General features: G+C 57.2%; 1 protein-coding gene across 1 annotated transcript in view; it reads left to right on the top strand.

Annotated features, from left to right (window-relative positions):
• Nucleotides 1–4,473: 4,473 nt before the first annotated feature.
• TRIM8 (tripartite motif containing 8) overlaps nt 4,474–20,308 on the top strand; it is a 37,404-nt gene continuing 21,569 nt past the window's right edge. The window contains exons 1-2 of the mRNA XM_067300185.1: nt 4,474–5,013; nt 5,301–5,951. Coding sequence (XP_067156286.1) covers nt 5,382–5,951 — 570 coding nt within the window. The 5' untranslated portion in view covers nt 4,474–5,013; nt 5,301–5,381. The remainder of the gene's footprint in view (nt 5,014–5,300; nt 5,952–20,308) is intronic.

Genomic DNA, 20,308 nt, shown 5'->3' on the forward strand with positions numbered 1-20,308 from the left:
CCGGACGCGGGTGGGATCGGGTCCCCCGGGGGCAGAAATCCCCCCCGGGGCGTCCTGCCTCGGCCCCGGCCCGAAAGCGCCTTCGGGCGGCGGATTTAATCAAGGTTTCCGAGGAGCGAGCGGCGGCTGGGAGCCCCTCCTGGAGCTGCGGCTCGGAGCTTCATTAGGAGCGGTTTGTTGCTAATAACGCCGGCAGCTTCCCTAATTAATACCGGAAGGGCTGCGAGCAGCTGCCAAGCCAGGAGAGGGAGCGGATTTGTTTATTTATTTTCCTCCTTTTTTTTTCTCTCTCTTTTTTTTCCTTTTTAGCGGTGCGTGGGGAGGGAAGGGGAGGGCTGGGGCTCGCTTCCCAGCCGAAACGCGGCTAGCGGCGGCCGGGAGCCTCGACGGGCAGGAGGATGCGCCCCAGGCGCCGGCGGGAGACAGGGGCGCTTCCCTCGTGTTTTGGGGAGGTTTTGCGGCTGCTTTGCCGCAATTTTGCAGCTTTGCAGCGATTTTCCCCCCAAAAACGCGGTTAGGTTTCGCCCGTGCTTTTTTTCCCCCCCCCCGACGAGAGAAGTATTTTGAAGGCGCTTTCCCGCCGCTCGCGTTTCCTCGGATTTTCTGGCGCTCCGGCCCCAAACAGGCCGCTGGGGGGGGGAAATGGGGCGCTGCGGTGCGCAGGGGGGGCGATTCGCCCAGGCAGCGCGTTGCTCCTGCGGGGGCGAGCGCTTGCCAGGCGTCACCAAAATTCACCCAGCAGCCTGGGGGGAAATAACCCGAAGGGGCTGTTAAAATGCGCCGGGAGCCTCTGAGGCCAGGCTGCACGGGGTGGGATAGCCGAAGCCTCCGGCAAAAGGGGAATGAAGGGAAGAAAATAAAAAATAATAAAAAAGAGAAGGTGTGGGGGGGGGACCAGGAGCTCCCCCCACGCGGGCTTGCAGCCACCGCAACCAGCGGTGGGGATCCCAGGCTTTGCCTTAAAAGGAGATTTCGGGGAGGCTTTTATTTGAAATTGTTTTCTTGATATCCAGCTTATTGAGAGTTTTGGTGCGTTATCGGCGGCGTGACGCGAGGGGGGCTTCAGGGGGGCGTGTCGAAAGCTACGGCCAAGGATGTTTTTGCGGATTTTCAGGCCATTAAATCGTCTCGTTTGACCTCCTGCGTTTGCAGGCCAGCGAGTTTCACCCAATTACTCTTGCGCTGAGCCCGATACCTCGCCTGCACCCCTCGCCTGATTCGGGCACGCGTTCCAGAGAGACATCCCGCCTTGACGCGATGACTTCGAGAGATGGAGAATCTCCCACTTACTTCCCTTGTTTGTCCTGGTGGTAAAAAAAAAAAATCACATGCACACACAGACACACACAAGGAAAAAAACAAAAACCCCCACCGCTGATTTATTTCCAATTTGGATGTTTCTGGCTCGCTCTGAAGGCAAAAGGCACCACGGTGCCGCCGGGCTCGGCGCGCCAAGGGTGAGCGGGGCCGGGGCCGAATTTGCCGCCCGGCCACGTGTGTTTGCCGAGCTCTCGGCGTATTAATGAAAATAAACACCGGGGCTCCTATTAGGCGCCCATTAGCGAGCAGCTCAAGAGTTAATAAATTTCGAGCAGATGTGACCAACGTGTCAAGGCACGAGAAGTACGTGGTATGGGTGTTTATAAGTACCTCGACAGAAGGCGTTCGTAAAAGGTTATAAACCACGGTAATAAGCAGCCCATCAGCTTGTTTGGCCTCCAACACTTGATTAACCGTTTATTAAAACACGCAGTAATCATTTATAAGCCGTAAGTGGGACCGAACGTAAAGCGCGACTCTTTTTCCACGTTTAACGGAGGCCTCGAGAATTTCCCTCCTCCCCGCGGCGTTTTGGGTGGTTTAAAGGCTGAGTGCGGCTGCGGGGCTGCAGCCGGCTGGGCACCGCCAGCTCCTTCCTCCTCCTGGGGCTGGAGGAAGTCGCTCCCTCTGCAGCCTCTCGCCCTTCCCGGTGTGGTGGGACTGGCCGGCACGGAGCCATCCTGCCGCGTTGCAGCGAGTTTCCAGGGTTTCCATCCCTGCCCCACTACCCTTTTCTCTCTTTTCTTTTCTTTTCTTTTTTCTTTTCTTCTCTTTTCTTTTCTTCTCTTTTCTTTTCTTCTCTTTTCTTTTCTTCTCTTTTCTTTTCTTTTTTCTTTTCTTTTCTTTTAAGGGTTTGTGGTTTTGATGCCGTTTCCTGAAAATCCTGCCTCATCCTGCCAGGCGCTGAGCGCATGCACATCCCGGCCCTCGGCGGCAGGGGGGAGAGGGAGGAAAAGGGAGCGCGGCGGCGGCGGCGGCAGCGCGCGGGTGCAAAAAGCCTTCGCCAAACTGGCCCGACCAGAGCGTGACACCAGAGCAGGAAATGAGTCACGCCGGCAGGGCAGCTGCTCGCCGCGTTTGCGCAGCGAGAAACCCCGCGGGCCGGGGCTGCCAGCCCGCCAGCGCCCGCCCCGCCGGCGGTGGCACCGAGGCCGCCCCCCGCCTGGCCGCCCCCCCCCAGGTGTGGCCGCCCGACCCCAGGTGTGGCCGCCCAGTCCCAGGTGTGGCCTCGCAAACCCAGATGTGGTCACCCAACGCCAGATGTGGCCGCTCAACCCCAGATTCGGCTGCTCAACACCAGATTTGGTTACCCAACTACAGGTGTGGCCACTCAACCCCAGATTTGGTCACTCAGCCCCAGATGTGGCCACTCAATCCCAGATGCAGCGCTCAACCCCAGATGCGGCCGCTCAGCCCCAGATTTGTCCCAGGACAAAGCCGAGCTCCCCCCGTTGCGTCCCCCCCCCCCCAATCCCCCTTGGCCGGGCCGCCTGCCTGTCTCGACCCCTCGTTTCCCCCTGGTTTCGCATGGGGAAGGGACAAGGGACAAGGCTCAGTGGTTTTCCCGAAGAGGAGCCCTGCACACACATGCACACACACACACACGCACACGCATGCATGAGCCGGGCAGCCCTTGAGGCAGGGCCAGGGCCTGGGTACGGGGCTGGATCCCGGAGCAGGAGAGCATCACGCCAGGCGGGCGCAGGGATGGGGCTCTTCTCAGGGATGGGGGCTTTTCCCAGGGATGGGGGCTCTTCCCAACCCGGGGGGGGGAGGGGGCTGGTTTTTAAAAGACCCTGGGGGAAAAACGCACGGCGAACGCCCCTCGGCGAGGCTCTAGGCGACAGCACGAGGCCCGTGCAGCGCCGAGCACCGCGGTGGGCCCCACCATGGCGGCGCGGCCGCTTTAAGGCGGCGCCGTTTCATGTCGGGGCGCGGCGCGCGTGACGCGGCGCGCGGGGGCGGGGCCGGCGGCGGCCGCAGCGCAGCGCAGCTCCGGGCGGCTCGAGGCGGCGGCGGCGGCGGCAGCGCCCGGCGGGACCCAGCGCCGCGGACCGGCCCCCCCGCGCCCCCTCGCCCGCCGCGTGGCGGCCCCGCTGGTTCCCCCCCCCCCCAACACGCCCCCACCCACCCGCCGCTCCGGCCGCCTCCATGGCCGCGCCGCGCCCCCGCCCGCCCCGGCTCGCCCCCCCGCGGCGCCGCTGAGCCCCGCCGCTCCCCCCCTCCCCCCCCCCTCCCGCGGCCGGGCCGCTCCCGAGGCGCCGCTTCCGCCCCCCCCCCCCCCGCGCGCGCTCCGAGGCGACCGTTGGGGCGGTCCCGCCCCCTTCCCTCCCCCCTCCCGCGGGGGCGGCCGGCGCGGGGGGCGCCCGCGGCGAGCCCGAGATGGCGGGCGGCGGCGCGGCGGGCGCGGGGTGCCCGGCGCGGCGCTGAGGCGGCGGCGGCAGCGGCCAGCGCAGCCCCCGCGCCCGGCCTGGCCCCGCGGCGCCGACTGCCGCCTTGTGACACCCCCCCCCCGGCGCCACCTTCCTTTTTTTTTCCCTTTTTTTTTTTTTTTTTTGGCCTTTCTCCCCGCACCTCAGACCTCCGCTTTCGAGTCGGGCACGGCTCAAAATGGCTGAGGGCTGACTCGGCTCTGCGGGAGTCGCCCGCCCGCCGCCCGCTCGCTCGCTCCCTTCCTTCCTTCCTTCTACCCCCTTCCCCGGCCGGATCCGGCAGGAGGAGCCGCGTTCATGTCCGAGGGCGGACGGCGAGGGGCCGGAGCCGCGGGGGAAGGGGCCGCTCCGAGATCGCTGCGCGCTGCGCTGGGGGCCGGCTCGCCCGCCGCCAGCCCGGGCCGCGGCGCCCCCCGCATTGTTCCCCTCGGGGGCTCCTTCCTCGTTCCCTGCGCTCGGGATCCCTCCGGAGCGGGAATGAAACTAGACTAGATCGGCTTTTTTCTTTTTTTAAACACCCCCCCCCTTTTTTTTTCCTGAAGAGGACCCAACCCCTCGTGAGAATTTAGAGCAGGTTGATTTTTGGTTCATAGGATTTAAATTCTCTTCCTCCCCCCCCCTTCTCCCTCCCTCCCTCCCTCCCTCTGCGAAACCCATTTTCTTTTTCATTCCTATTTATGAACGGAGGGAGAGATTGGGAGGGTTGCTTTGGGCTCGGGGCTGGAATTTCATCTGAATGATTGGCCTGTCTTCCCTCGGAGCTCTCCCATTCAAGACCTCGCAATTTTGAAGCAGGCGAGAGGTTTTATTCTTCCCATTTTTTTTTCTTCTGTCTTGTCTTTTTTTCCCCTTTTTTTCTTTTTTCCCTCCGCTCTGCCGGGTTAGAAGCAAATCTTCGGGGCCGTTGAGAGAATTCAGTTTTTCATCACCGTCATCGTTGCTATTATTATTATTTTTTTTAATCTTCCTCCTTTTCCCGTTTTGGATCTTAACCCTTTGATCTGTTTCCTTTAAAAGACTCTTAATTCTGAACTCCCGTCAGGGAGAAAGGGAGGAGAAATAATTAAAAAAAAAAAATCTGAGCGAGTCTGTTCTCTCAGCTGTTAGCCGGGTTGGTGGGGGACAAAAGTCCCTTTAAAATATTGAATGTCAGTTGCAAACCTACGAAAAGAAAAATCAAATCCGGAGCGCTAAATTTAGGAGGTTTATATGGAACTTGGACTCCGCTACTGGATTTTGTATGGATTTTCTTCAACCTTTGGTAAGTTTCGATTCACCTTCTGGGATCAAAAGAAACAAATTGTTTTTAAGGGTTGTTAAGACTTCGGGTTGTAAATCCTAGGCTATTACGTCTTTTTTTTTGACTGCGTTGTTTTTCTTTTTAATGAAATGACATGGATGGTGTGTTTTCTTTTCTGGGATTCCTAGACTGCTGCTCTGTGGTTTATTTTATTCTTAATTTTAAAATCTGTTGTGGTTTTTATTTATTATTTGCGCTAAAGGGCGGGGGTGGGGAACAGCGATTCACCCCGAGACTTCCTGTTGCAGGGAGAAAAGACCCCGGTGTCCATCTGTAGACCAAACTGAAAGATTAGAAGGGGGGAAAGTCGCCAGATCCTGCCAGCAGAAATGGCCGAGAATTGGAAGAACTGTTTCGAAGAGGAGCTCATCTGCCCCATTTGCCTGCATGTCTTTGTGGAGCCCGTTCAGCTTCCTTGTAAGCACAACTTCTGCCGGGGCTGCATCGGGGAGGCTTGGGCCAAGGAGTCGGGCTTGGTGCGGTGTCCCGAGTGCAACCAGGCGTACAACCAGAAACCCAACCTGGAGAAGAACTTGAAGCTGACCAACATCGTGGAAAAGTTCAACTCCCTCAACCTGGAGAAGCCCCCCTCCGTCTTGCATTGCGTCTTTTGCCGCCGCGGCCCCCCGCTGCCGGCCCAGAAGATCTGCTTGAGGTGTGAGGCCCCGTGCTGCCAGTCCCATGTCCAGACCCACCTGCAGCAGCCCTCCACGGCCCGTGGGCACCTCCTGGTGGAGGCGGACGACGTGCGGGCCTGGAGCTGCCCCCAGCACAATGCCTACCGCCTGTACCACTGCGAAGCCGAGCAAGTGGCCGTGTGCCAGTTCTGCTGCTACTACAGCGGGGCCCACCAGGGACACTCGGTTTGTGACGTGGAGATCCGCCGCAATGAGATCAGGGTAAGTCGATCCCCTTTGGTCTTGCTCGTCCTCCCTTTTCCCTCCGCTCTGGGCTCGCCGCGGCGGGTCGGCGTTGCGGCCGCCACGCGAGGTTGCAGCGCAGAGGGTCTCTGCCCCGAGGAGCCGTCAGAGCAGCCAGCGCATCTGCGCCGTCGCGGGTCGGCGGGGCCCTGCCAAGTGGTTCTGCAGTCTCGCGCCCGCTGCGGGACGGGAGCGGGGCACGCCTGCTGGGCCCCGGGCAGCGCCCCGGGGCGGGTGGGGGGCTGCTGGCGATAGCGCTCGAGAGCTGCCTCTCGGGAAATTTCCAGGCTTCTGTGATGGGTTAAAATCCCATCCGGCGCTGCAGCCCATCTCCCTGCCTGCCTCCCCCCCCCCCCCAAAGCTGAGACTGCTGCCAAGCACAGCCTGCTGTCAGACTCGGCCGGAAAGGGGTTCAAGAGGTTCCCCACCGCCAGAGCGGTCAGGTTGGGAAGGAGCCTCAACAGAGCGTGGCGGGTCCCTGCTAGGGAGCGCGATGCGGTGTCTGATAGTGGCAGCCTGAGCTCGCCTAGGTGTTTTCTCCCTCCTTCGCCTGGATCCACCGCTCGGTATCGTGCCGTGCGGGTTTCATTGGCTCTTTTTGAGAGGCCTGCGTTTGTGTAGGGCCTACACAACATGCACCCTGGTGCTGCTCCTCCTCGCTGCTCCTGCAGCTAACCCTTTGACGTAACGACCTGCTCCCCGTGCCTTGCCAATGCCCTCGGCGGCGCTGGGGTAGAAAGGAGGAAGTAAGCAGCAGCAGACATGTTAGATTACAGCTCTGTCAGGGAGAGATGGGGAAAACCAGCGTTTGCTAAACGGTGACGGAGGCGGCGGCGGGGGGTTTTGTTCTCCCGGCCCTCCCTGCCCTGTGGGGGAAGGGTTCCCGCAGGGAAGGGGGGTCGGGGTTGGGAGCCGTCTGAAGTCGTTCAGCCGTAGGACCTGCATCCGCTCGGTTCGTTTGCAGTGTCTCGCTGATGCGGCTAAGCGGGGAAGGGTAGAGGTCCGAGCGCAATGTAGGTAAAGTCTGCAGAGCGGAGGGGATTTTGAGGAGCAGTTTCCCCCGGTTCCTGCCTGGGTACAGCCCCACTGTGATTCAAAGCAGGGTCAGCTGATGGCTTTAAGAGAAACATGCTAAAAACCAGTGGCAGAGAGAGCAGCTTGACTGTGTCCTCTGCTCCGGAGCCTTTCCTTCCCAGGGCCTTGTCCTCTTCTGGGTGCTGAGCAAGGGCAGGCTGGGGGGTGCCGGACGGGGGGGCAAGATGGAAGAGCTGCCTGCTTTGGAGGTTGAATCGCCCTGAAATCTGGTTTCAGGCAGCTCGCTCCCGGGGGCGACAAAGCCATGCCGTGAGGACATGGACCCCAGCCATTGTAAGGCTGGGGAATGTCAGCCTGCTGCCTCTTCCCACTGCCTTCCTCGCCTCTGCCGAAGCCTGGCGTGAGCCTTCCCATTCCTCCCAGTGAGGTCTGAGCCTGGGAGAGCTTGGCGTTAGACAGCGTATTCCCAGCCTCCCCCCTGCGCGGGGGGGGGAAGCAGGACCTCTTGCTCGTGGGGACTCAGGATTGGGTTTTGGCCAAATAATGGGGTTTTCTAAGGAGAGGGTGTGCAGGCCTGCGCCATCCCAAAAGCAGTGTGGGGCATGGCGCTGGTGTGGGGGGAAAGTAAGCCTGTATTTTGCTTGTGGCTGGACCATCTGGCAGGAGCTTTCACCCCTGGCTTTAGACCCTGAAATTATTGGCGGGCATTTAACCGCCCCGCAGGCAGCCCTGTTGTAACCCGCTGGCCTCCTCCAGCCATCGCGTCCCCTCCCGGCTGCCCCAAGGCTCTTGGTTAGACCCTTAGGAAGAGGCCCAGCGCTAGTCTGCCGAATAAATATTTAACAATGAATTGAATGGTGATTACTGTAAAATGGGGATGATTTCCTGTGTATTTTAATGTTGCCAAAATGAGTCACCATTTAGCAATAAAAAAAAGAGTCATAAATAAAAATTGCAGTATAATTACTTTCCAATTGGATGGCCAGGCCTGGGAGGGGGGGAGGTGGCTCTGTGCAGCGAGGAGCCAGTGTGAGCTAACAGGAAGGTTATTTTCCTCTCCAGGTTTTTTGGGGGAAAACCAGAGACCTCCGCGGAGGTGCCAGCAGCTCCACCACACACCCTGGAAGGGGAAAGACCCAGCCAGGCTTTTTGAGAAGCACTTTTCTGCTTCTATTTATAGGAAGTCATTTTTGTCTCTCTCTGCCAGGGTGGAGAGCCACCCCGGGAGGACTCTGTGGGGCTGGGACAGGCTTGCCTGTGTGTGTATTTCCCGGGAGCGTTAGCCAGGGACCTAAAGTATTTTTCCAGGTCCTTTTCCAGGACACTTTGATCTCATCTATTCCCGCTCTCCCTGCATTTTTTTTGTTGTTGTTGCCGTTGTTATGGCTGGATGTTCGCTGCTCCTTGTGGATACGCGCCACTAATGGCCTGGCACGTAACTACTACCGGCTAGGCTGAATTTTGGCCCTGGTGTGAAATCGTAGGAGACGTGGCCGGGCACCAAAGGTGTCAGGCCGTATAGTAGAGCTGCAGACTTACTGCGTGACCTTGGCCAAATCCCTTAGCACCTCCATGGCTGTTATCTTAGTTTCTCTTCTGTGCAGTAATAAGCTTGTCTCTTCTCACTGGGCTCGCGGTTAAGGTCGGTGCTCGCGGTTAGGTTAGGTGCTGGGATAACGGAGGACAGCTCGAAGCTGGGGGACGGTATACCTGCAGGATTCCCCTGCAATTCAAGCAGTTTCTCTGCAAACCGGCTGGAATAGGGAAAGAAAAACCACCGACGAGTTGCCAGCTCTCCCCTTCGCTCGCTGTGTGGCCTTGGGCAGGGCTCTGGTTAAAATCCACCCCTTGCCGAGCCGCGTGAGCCGGTCCCGGAGAGGAATGCGGCCGTGTCGGCTCCCCAATTAGGCTGCGTGCATGTACCGTCCTGCGCGCGCTCAGCCAGCGGCGGCTCCCTGCGCGCAGGAGTCAGGCCCGGGATTCCTGGCTGCTTGCTCATCCGACGCGGGTGAATATGCTCATTGAGCGTCCTGGGGAAGGACCGCCGCATGCGGCAAGCCCCCACATTGCCAGAAGGCTGGGGCTGGCGAGAAATGCCGGGCTGGGGAGATTAGTGTGACGGGGGCGAATGAGTAACGTTGGGCTTGTGAGATCTGGAGGAGGCCCCGGGAGCAAATGGTCATGAGAGATTTGTTCCGTGCGTGTCTCTGGAGCTCCTGTTCGGGAAGCTCTTAATTGAGAAATGAGTCAAAGTTTGGAGGCTAGGAGCCTGATCCTCCGCCTGGTATGTGGCGTGGGGGATTTGTGGGCGTTACGGTGGGCGAGACCAGCCCAGCGACGGAGGTGACCCCCGGAGCCCAGAGGAGGGGTGGGAGTCTGCAAACTGCCCCTTTCTAGTGCTTATTACAGCAGCCCTGCTGCCAGTCCACCTTGGAGGGCATCTCACCTGCTACTTGCAGACCGATTTGAGGGGGCAAAGGGACTCGAAACAGTTTGGGGACAGACCTATTGCTTTGTCAGCTGTAAGCTAGCAATTTGGGCAGGAGATCTCTTGCCGGCCCAAAGATGCTGGAAGCAGGTTGGCGTAGGAGGCGGCAGGGTGTCCATGGAGTAGTTACCCAAAGTGGAGGCTTGTGCTTGGGTTGTTTCGGGGGAGAGAGACCTTTCAGTGGTAGGTGCTGCACAAACCCACACAGCCTTGACTCAGGATTGGATGAACTCAAAGGTGCAACCATAGTACAAACAGTAAATAAAGTATGTGGTTAATCTTTCTTTCGTGGGCGTATAAAACGCTTACCTCCCCTTCCCCCTTGTGAGATGTTTTCTCCTTTGTTTCCTGTTTTTGTAGCGCTTAGAGGGGAGAGAGAGAGAGAGAGAGAGAGGAAAAAAAAAGCCAACAACCCACCCTCTTTTTCTGCTTCTGGAGGTTTTATTTGTGTCAAGGTCTCAAAATGAAATGTTTTTTCTTCCATCTTTGCCTTTCCTGCCAGAGACATGTGCCTCCTGCCTGGTATTCCCAGGCATGGGGGAATCTGCTTCCAAGGTTGAAAAAGAAAGTTATTCCGACTTAAGGTTGATATGTTACTACTTCCCCCCCCCCCCCACCCCGCTTCATCCAAAGATGGGGGGAAGGAATACATTGCTGGGATTAGCGGGCAGGTCAGAAAGCAGCAAAGATATGCAAAAGGGGCTCACCCAAACATTTGCTGGATGTTACCACTGTGTTAACCCCCTCTTTGTATTGGACACGGTTGCTTACGGAGCTGAGGATGCCACTAGTGGAGAGGGTGCTAGGGGCTCTGCTTCCCCTTCGCTGTTGCTCCAAGGGATGGAGATAGCTTTCCCCTTGTTTACTGCACCTTTGTATAAAGCCGAGAGAAAATTCCTCTGTGCTCTGAGCATCTCCAATATTTCTGAGTGTTAAGAAGAGGGAGCAAATGTGCAAAGCATGCTGTGGGGGTGAGTCCTGTGGGAAAACATTTGGGGGCCTTCTGCCATCGTGCAGGAGCAGAGTGCGGCTCCATCCATGGAGCAGCACCTGTTTGGCAAATCCGGGGGGACAGGGATTGGGTTTCTGGGTGCATCTGGCCTGCAGTGGGTTTGGGCTTTCTTTGCAGTCCCCCAAATAAGCTCAGATCAGGTGCTTCCTAAAGTATGGGAGAAAGGAGAGGCGAGCACTTGGTAGAAGCACAGAGAGATGAATCCCAGGCCTGGACCTGGAACTCTGGCCCTTTGCCAGCACTGGCTACCAGTCCCAGTGCAGAGATGGCCACTGGCTTTTCCTAGCTGCCCAGCTGATTGCTGTTGAGTTCAGAAAGTCTAGGTCTCTAGAGGGAAAATGCCACTAGTTTTTCTTTGATAGATGGCTCTGACACCAGAGACACCTTCTTGTTTGAAAAAGTCCCATGTCACATCTTCCCACTGGCATCTATGCTAAAGATGTTAAGCAGAGAGCTAGGGAGCCGCAGTGCTGGGGAGACTGGGGTCTGCTCCGCTGCCAGGCTCCTGGCTTGAGCTGCTGTACGTTGTTTTACTCTGAAACAGGTTTGGTAACTTGCGATGGGCTGGATTTTTACGGGCTTGCTTATTTTCCAGATGACTTGTTTATGAGAAGCGCGGCATGCAGTTCGTTGGCGGCAGTGTGAGTGTGTATGCTGAAGTTTTCTGGTGTAATTTAGCTCTCGTGACTGTAGGTAGTGTGGGCTGGCACCTGGCAGGTGTTCCCCACGGTGCTCTTTGAACATACCCAGCCCTCCCCACTAATTTTGGCACTAGGTCCTATGAAGCTGGGCTGGTGCAGTCAAATTCCCCCTGCTCCCTCCATCTTCCAGCACCCCTGGAAGTGAACCTCCAGCCCTTTTCTCCTCCCCCATCAGTTTAGACCTGGTCTCTTCCTCCCCCAGCTTTGCCGATGCCCCTTGTTCCTGCCCAGGGGCCTTGCAGCTCCAGCGCCAGGCTGCTAAATGTGACTGATTATTGTGCCCTGGGACGCTGTCAGTTGGTCAAACTGCCTTGATGAATAATGACTTCTCAGGCCTTGGGCAGTCGCAGAAATCCCAGCACCCACCTAGCCTTGCTTTCTAGCTCCATGCTGTTCGCCGCCATCGATCTGTCAAGCTTTGCTGTGCTTTGTTGTCAGGGACAGCAGAGAATTTACGTTCAACCGATAGCAACCTGTGCTGCCCTTGAGAGATCTCGGGGGGCCAAGCCACACTGGTACAAACCCATCCGGGTTTGCTAGAAAAACAGCTGTGGGTGTCTTAGTGCTCCCAGATCTTCGGCTGAACTGGAACAGTCTCCTGCCTCCCTGGGGTTTGGATTAAGGGCTTTTCCTGCTGCTTTTCTGCTAAGCCTGGGCATTTTCCTTGCCCTTAACTCATCGGGTTGCCTGTGGTTGCTTGTTCTAAACCCGCAGCCACAATTCTTCTATACAGAGTCATCTGAGAGATGACAACAGAGATGGGGGGCACAGGGAGGCAACTTAATGCCTTTGGGAGGGAAGAGGCTTGGATGGAAGAGATGGAGCTGATAAAGCGGAGGTAGGAGTCAGCAGCCAGGGAGGGCAGGGGCTGCAGCGGGGAATGCTCTCTTCCCACGATGGGAGATGCTGCATGGAAGAGCGCTGCAGAAGAGCGAGATGGAAGGAAGAGAAAGAGAGAGGTTCATCCAAGGACCTTCAGCTGTTTGCAAGGAGTGGCAACAAGTTAAAGCCCAGCAACACCACTGTAGTATATAGCAGTTAGCTGTATTTTGCAGGTGAGGATGTCTAGGCCCAGCCTTGCACACCTGCACCGGACAGCCCTGGCCAGAGAACTTTCTGCCTTGAACCCCTCCCTGTGGTGGTGTCTTCTAATTCACCACTAGCACAGGGGTGTTCTGGTCTGGTCTCTGAACCAGCAGGTATAAACCCAGCTTTGGCTGGTGATGAGAATGTAATAAACTTTGCCCAGACCCTTGTTTAGTCTAAATCTAACCCGTGATATTTATGTAAGTGTCATATAGATGCTGGCATGCAGGTGTGGTTTGTGCAGCTCTCCTGGAGCCTATGGTCATGGTGGAGAGGAAAAAAGTAGGAAAGACTTGACTTGCAGTGTGACACCCCCTGGCTTCCCTCCACTCCTCAGCCTTTTGCTTCACACGTGGGAGCCCAGGTGAGTCCATTGAGGAATATGTGAGTCCCGGGAATGTTCTTCCCTTCTCCTCCCCTCCGTTGCTCCAGCAAAGCCCCGTCCTCGAGCTCTCCCATGCGCCTGGCCCAAGCCAGGTCTTGCCGGAAGGGGGGCCACATCCTTTCTGCTGCTCTGTTCTTCACCTCTGGAGCTGTGCTGCGAGGAGTCATGCAGATGAGCCTCTGCCCCTTTCTGAGCAGGGGAGAGAAGAACGGAGGCTGTTGGAGGGGGTGGGAGGAGAAGGCACATTTCCATGTCTCACAAAGGGCCCAAGTGATCAGATTCGTGCAACTGCCCAAGAATAAAGAGGCTCTTACATTGCTGGCTGCCCTGACCTCTCTCCTCTCTGTTCGAGAGGACAGCGTGTGACCACACAGGGATTTCTTAGTTGCGCTTCTGAGGGAGGCAGCAGGTTTTCTGTCCTCAGATCTGGGCCTATATTGGCCTGGTTTTTGCATGTTACCTATCTGTTTATTTTTAAACAGCCCTTGGAAGTCTTGGTGCATGGTGGTAATTTTTCTTCTCTTTAATTTCATGTAATTTTTTTTTTTTTAATCTGAAGCTGAAATAGGGCTGAGAGCAGCAGTGCTTCCAGAGCAGGGACAAAAGTAACCAGGAGACACAGGGCAAGAGAGGAGGGATCGACACCGAAACAATGAAATAGCCAAGCAAGGAAAGGCTGAATGCTCAATAGCACAAGCCTTTGCAGAAATGCCTGGCTAGTGCAGCATTTTATAATCAGCTTCTGTGCTGGGCTGGCCTGCAACAGTAGTGTGATGGGGGAGGAATGCTTTGAATTAGCTGGATGCCAGAATTAATTCTGTCAGAATTCAAATGTACATGTATGTAGAGATTTATAAATAAACACTTGGAGCCAGATTCTGCTTTGCCACGCAGGCTCCGGGGCAGAATCTGGTCTGGCCTTGCTTTTCCCTTTTCAAAAAAAAAATAAAAGACTGTAGATCTGGACTGGTCTCTGGTGACTTTGTCAACTGTCTGCGTTTATCAGCAGCCTGTAGGCTCAGGAGATGCTGGTTTGGTTGGAGCAAGGGGGGTGGCTCGGAGGAGTCGGAGCTGCCGAGCCGCCTTGCTGAGGTCCCCAGTTTGCTGCATCGAGCCTCCGCTTGCGGGTAGAGAAGATGGGGTGGCTGCTGTGAGAGCCAGCATGGAGGTGTGGATGCCCGGGACCAGGTGAGGGGTGTCCTGCCCTTCTCAGCCCTCGGCAGAAGGAGCAGTTTGGCATGTCGTAAGCCCTGAGCTCGTTCAGGCAACTCTCCTTTACTCAGGAGGGCAAAAGCCAGCACCGTTGGGAACTGGAGAAAGAGACGCCTGGTCACAGATATGGAGGGATAGATGGTTATTTATAAGCGTGAGACCCGGGATGCACACGACAGTTTTTACATATGTCTCCCAGATGAACGCGGGGAGGAGGTTCACGGTCCTGCATCCTTTCTGATAAGGACAGCTTTGGCCCACTCTTGCTAGAGGATCCTGCTTGTCCCTTTTCTGTCTTGTGATTCACTTGTGACAGTAATGTGAGCAAAGTTCCCAGCTCGGAGCAGGGCCTCACATTCAGAGTGATCTGTTTGCTGTACCAGAATTGCAAAAAAAATTGAGCATGAATTAATGTCATTTCTCTGCCTCCTCCCCATCTCTTTTCCACCTCTTTCACTGTTCTTTGGGTTTTTTTTCCCCCCTACCTTTTCTTTCTCAAGTCCTGGTTTTGTGGATGTTTTGGGGGCCCATCTCTGGAGCGAACTGGAAACAACCGAGCTGTGGATGGCTCCAGATGAGGCAGTTGGCAGGGAGTGACGTTCCGGATGGCTGTGTCTCTCTGAAATATGAGTAAACGTTGTCAGACCAGCTGACTGTACGAGCTGGAGGTTCAGGGAAGGCTGCTCTGTCCTTTCCTCCCTCCACCCACCTCTCTGTGTGCATGATCCCCTCTTTGCTTGGCATCACCTGATTCTCTTTTCCTGTCTTGGTGACCTGGAAGCTTCATTCCAGAGCTGGAGACTTAGAAAAAAGGGAAGGAAAATCCCCTGTATCCTAATGGAGTCGGCAGTTTCCCTTGCTGTACAACAGCCTAATCCAAATCCTCGTTCGAGCCAGTTATTGTGCGGCTTTAAAACCCTGTCCCCTGGAAACCAGTCTCCCACCCCCTTCCCTCGCAGTCGGTCCTGGTGCTTTGCCGTCAGTGGAGCTGAGCTCCAGGGTTTGGTGCTCGGCCACACACAGGCAAATATCGATCGCGCTGGGGGTCGGTTGATATTTTTGTGGTGATGGTTTTTACTCCTGGTTGCGGTTGTTGCTGGAAAGGGGGGGGGGGGCGATGCACGCTGTAATGGGTTTGTGTGTGTAGCAAAAGGAGAGAGGGTAATGCGATCGCATCCTTGCGCTCATTATCCCCTTCCCAGTGTGGGAAGTGGGGGGGGGGGGGGCGCATCCCTCTCGCCGTCGGGCTCCGCACAAAGCTGCCGGCTCCTCGGTGGGAGCTGCTTTTCCTCGCAGGTGAAGCTCCTCGGCGCTCAGACAAAGGGCTGGGGGTGCGGGCGCCTCTCTTTGTTCTCCGTCCTGGTGCGCCCGGCGCTGCTGGCGAAAGCCCCTCGCAGCGCCGCGCGCAAATGCCTGGAGCGCAGCAAATACGCCGCCGGGCTCCCCGGCCCTGACCCACCGCGGAGGGGGGCCGCTCTCCCCCTTCCCTCGCTTCCCTCGGGTCTTGCGTTAGGCCCCCTCGGTGCTGGGGGCGGCCGGATCCGGGAGAGAATTCCTGCCGTTCTCCGGCCAGCTGCACGGTCGTAGCTGGGTGGCTGAGCCCCGTTTGGATCGGAGGTGGTTTGGTTGTAGGGGAATCAGGGAGCAGGATCTGCCCACCCTCCCCAGGGGAGTGGGAGCATCTTCTGGGTCGATTTTCTCCTGCTTCTGCTTTGCTGGCAAACTGTACTACAGGGCATGCGGGGGGGGGCTGGCAATGAGTCTGCAGGCCCCGCAGAGAGCACCCCCTCCACGCACACCTCTCCCAGGGATGGGAGCACAGCAGCTAGAACCGGGGCCTGTCCGCGAGCCAAGGATTTTGTAGCGTTTTCCTTACAACAGGGGAAGAAACAGGGCAGCTTCGTCTCTGCAGCACCCTACGATCAGCACAGAGGAGTCGAGGTGTTACCCCAAAGCCAGGATAAACTGAGGTGGGAGGACTTTCCCCAGGCCGTTCAGAAAGTCTGTGGCCACGCGGGAAGCGAGCCTGGGAACCCAGGCTTGATCTCACCAGGGGTGCAGCAGCGTCAAGCCCTAGGTCTGAAGTTTTGCATACTCATCCCCGAGTCTCAGCGCGTGAGTAGCCCCTGCCGGCTGCAGTGCCTCGCTGAGCAGGGACCCTGCCGGGTGCCCCCACCCAGGCCTTTCTGCCCTCGATTCTCCCCGAGGTTGGCTGCTGGCTCCTGTTCCCACCTATGAATGCATACAGGGCTAATCTCCATTTATCAAAGTGCTTTTGCAGTAATCTAATAAACAGCACCGCGGCAACAGGCAAAACCTTCATCTACATGTTAAAAATGCCCACTGGAGTATTCCTCGGGAATGTTCCTCCTTCCCAAAATGCAAGGCCTAGCTTTGTAGGAGAGAGAAAGACAGGAAGCATCTGAGAGCTCCCCCCTCCCCCCTGTGCTAGGTAATCATAGCACAGAAATTTGAGGAAAACATTGTGTTTCCCAAAAGATGGAGGCTGAGAATTTCTGTCGGCTGGGGTGGAAGATGGAGGAAATAGGGGAACAGAAACCCGTTGGGCGGCAGACCCAGGCGTCCCGAATCCCAGCTCTGCTGGCTGGCAGCTGCTTTGTATCCAGGGAACCTGTCTCTTGTTCTGCCCAGCGGAGGGAGCAGGCATTAACATTTTGAAGGTCAAGCAGAAATCGAGAGCTGACTCGGAGGTGCTGCCATGCTAGCAGGCAGGTAGCGGAGAAGCTACCGCAGAGCCGAACTAGCAGCGAGGCAGCTTTGTGGGTGCAAACGCACGGGGGGAGCGAGGAGCAGCCACTGCTGGTCATTCTGCTCTAGAAAATGGCAGTATGGTCACAGCTAGAAATGGCTTCTCTGCTACACCCTGCTCTCTGATGCGGCCCCCTGGTCCCCGCGTGGCCCTCGGCACCTCCCTTAACCTTTGTGTCTCTGCTGCATCCTCTTTAAAAGAGGGTAATGAAACTGGAAGAGGGAAGCAGCAGGCACTGGAGGCACCTTGGGCTGCCTGACAAAGCCCTGCTGATCTGCTGGAGATGTGAGGAGCTGCATTTTTGAGTCAGGAGATCAAATGCCAGCTCCGGCTGCCATCACGCTTCCTCAGGGCTGCTGCAGCTTATGCTCAGCCCTGCTTGGGGACCTGAACAGCGAGGCACCATGGCAGCGGTGGGGCCCGGAGAGAGCTGCTCTGCGGGCTCCAGCACCGAGGTCTCTGCTGGGCTCCTGTCTGCCTCTGCAGGGCACGCGTGGGAAGAGGCCATGCATGGAAATCGTTTCCATGCAGGGCTGGAAACTGAGGCTCAAATATGGATTGCGCAGATCAGCAGAACTGTCCTCAAGCACTGCGGCTCCCCCCTCTTGCTCCTTGAGAGGGTGGAGCAGGCTGGGGTCTGAGCTGTCAGGCACCAATCTCAGTCAAACCTGAAAGATAAATGACACTTCAGGGGCCCGAGATCAATAATGTCAAAGGCTGGTCTGTAATCAGACGAGATTAAAAACCAATGACAGGCCTCCTCCTAGGCGCAGAAGTCAGCGTGTTAAAGAGCAACAGCAGGGGTTGGTCCTTTGCTGTTATTTCTTGGCGGTGGCTGCATCCAAAACACTCACCCCAATCGCACCCTCCCAGGCTCCCCCGTCATTGATTCCCCCTCCTCAACATCAGCCAAATGCTGCAGCTCTCCTACACCCACCACTCTTCACTGGGCCCCACGCAGCTGGTCTGTCTGATCCTGAGTGCTCTTGCCTCTGGAGGAGCCCATGAGCTGGAGACAGGAGAAATCCAGCCCAGGACTGGTGTGCAAGAGACTTCTGCTGTTGGGGGGTGAACAGGGGGATGCAGGAGGTAGAGGAGGGGATGGAAAGATTGCAGTGGGCCACAGCGAAGCAGGGAGCTGTTTCAAAGTTCTGGCTGTGGGTACGGCAAAGCGATATGTACCGTAAGGATACTTGGTTTTGAGGAGGGGATTGGAGAGAGAAATATGGGAAGTCAGAGCTGCTGCTGATTGTATTGACTTTGTCTTAAATACGTTGTTTTTACCTATATCTATCTGAGTGTGATGAGCGTTTAGCCAGGTAACACTGCTAGGGTTCAGGGAGGCTTGCTGTTGCTCCAGCAAGAAAGCAGTTGAGACAGGCGCTCTGCCGGGGTTCAGGAGGGCGAAGTCAGGGACCCCCTTTGCATGGGTGCAGCTGCACGTGGGCAGCAGTTGGGTGCCAAAGCTGGGGCCCGGCTTTCCCTGCCCTTGTCAAGCTGCTGCTGAGCCCCAGGATCCGAAGGCAGCATGCACGGAGAGAGGTGCGCGTTGCTCAATTTGCTGGCTTAAAATACGGTAAGGCGGCTTTCGAGTCCTGCTCTTCCTCCCTCCCCTGTTGCTGCTTGTGGCCTTGAGGGGTTAGCCCAGTTTTCTTTGCTGGTTTTGCTGGAGAGGTGCAGGTGGGGGGCGCGGGGCTGTGCCCATCTCGGAGGGCTGCCGGCATTTGAGCCTTTCACAGCAGCAGCTTTTCTCCCAGGCACGTGCTGGGCGTTGAGCCGCACGAAGCGTGGAGTGAAGCCGCGTGTCCGTGTGCTCTGGTGGAGCGTGCTTTCCCACGATCGACAGCAGCCGCAGTCCAGCCGAGATGGAGAAGGTGGCATTGATTTATTTTCAAGAGCAAGTTAAAATAAACTCCGGTCCCTTTTTTCTGCGGATCCTTAAAGGGGTACACGCTCTGCCCCAGCCCTGCGAGGCAGGGCCACACGCGGTCGCTGGGGGTTGTGCGAAAGGCCCGAGGAAATAGGGTGTTTCCTCTCTTTCCCAAGCGCAAGGGCGGTTAAAGGAGAAGGGGCCGTGCTGTTCTCCTGACACCGTCCCTCCCGCACGCCGGGAGCTGGAGGTGCTGGTTGCCTTTGCCCCGGGCTCCTCTTCCCCTTCCTCTGCGCTGCGCCCACCCCTTCCCCGCCAGGAAGCCTGGCCTTTGTGTGAAGTAATGCCTCCTGACATCAGCCGGGCGCCGCGATTTCCTGGCGCGAGGGGTGCGAGCGGGAAGGCAAGGGGAAGGGGGGTCGCGCTCCGCCGGGGCAGGAGGAGTTCCTCACCCGGCCGGCAGCGGCACGGCAGGGAGGACGGCTGCGGTGCTTCGGTGGGGGAAGAGCGTGGGGGCTCTGCGCTGCCTCTTCGGCATCTGCCCCCAGCTGGATGCCGAGGGGGGGATAGTCACCCCCTGCCCCGGGAGCGTGGGAGCGCAGCGGTGCTTTACCCACTGTTGCTGCTCAGCTTTCTGTCTGAAAGCACCCCCGGTACAGGGCTTGTCTTGCCTCTTGCTGCCTGCAAATCCACTGCTTCAGTAGGGCCTTTACCCCTCCAGGAGCGCAGGATTGAGCCGTCTTTATCTGAAGCCTGGGCCAGTGGAGGGTCCTGGGTCTCGCTCCCAGAGAGAGCAGCTTGGTGACGCTAAGCAGAAGCAGGAGGGTTGGTACCGGAGGTAGGAACAGAGCCTACATCTCCGGGGACCCAGGCCTAAAACTGGGCTCTGGGAGGATCTTGCTGTCTGCATAGACACGTTACTTTAGCAAGGGCAGAGCGCAGTTCGGCTGCAGAGAGGTTTGCAGGGTGTGGGCTCTTGGCCTCCTCTTAGAAAGGGGCTAATGCAACACATGAGAATTGGCCAAATGCCTTCCAACAAGACGCCACCGCTGGCGTCTTGCCAGGAGCTGGGGGCTTTGCATCTATTTAATTTAAGATGTGTTTACAGACGGATGGTGTTTTGCAGCTGGCTGGAAACTACAGGTCCCAGCATGCTCCCTTGCATGTCACCTGGCTGCTGAGCGCCGGCGGGAGCATTGTACTGTGGGACTCGTAGTCTCTGCGCTCACAGCTGCGGGGGTTTTACTGCCGTGGAAGAGGACTTTAGTTTAGCCTTGCTGGGCAGAGCCTGGCTGCGAAACACAGGCTTGGTCTCTGCCTTCGGCTTTCTTGTCCTCCCACCACCCACTTGCCTGATGCAAGACCAGGTTGGCCTTTTTATCTGACCAGGCTGGGGAGTGAATTGGGTCCTCTTCTTGCACATTTGCAACGTAAATATTTTGATCCCAAGTATGTTGCTGGGAACCGGGCGTCACGTTCAGGAGCTGTGATTCATTCATGTTGTTGCTGCATGGAGCACAGTGAGGCAGTGTTGGGACCCATCCCAGAGCTTTCCTGTGATCGTGCCTGTGAGCGGCTGGGCTGGCGGGGAACATGGGACATCACGTTTGACTAAATCACAGTTTGCTTGATTCCTGCAAGCAAGAAGTGCTCTGCCAGTGTAGTTAAGGACTCGCCACCTCCAAAGTCTGATGGGTGCAAGTGACTTCTGTTTCCATGAAGAGGAAGGAAGAAAGGAGGAGGGAGGAAGAACAGGAAGCGAGCCTGAACGCAGACT

Source organism: Apteryx mantelli, chromosome 7 (assembly GCF_036417845.1).
Source record: "Apteryx mantelli isolate bAptMan1 chromosome 7, bAptMan1.hap1, whole genome shotgun sequence".
Lineage (NCBI taxonomy): Eukaryota > Metazoa > Chordata > Aves > Apterygiformes > Apterygidae > Apteryx > Apteryx mantelli.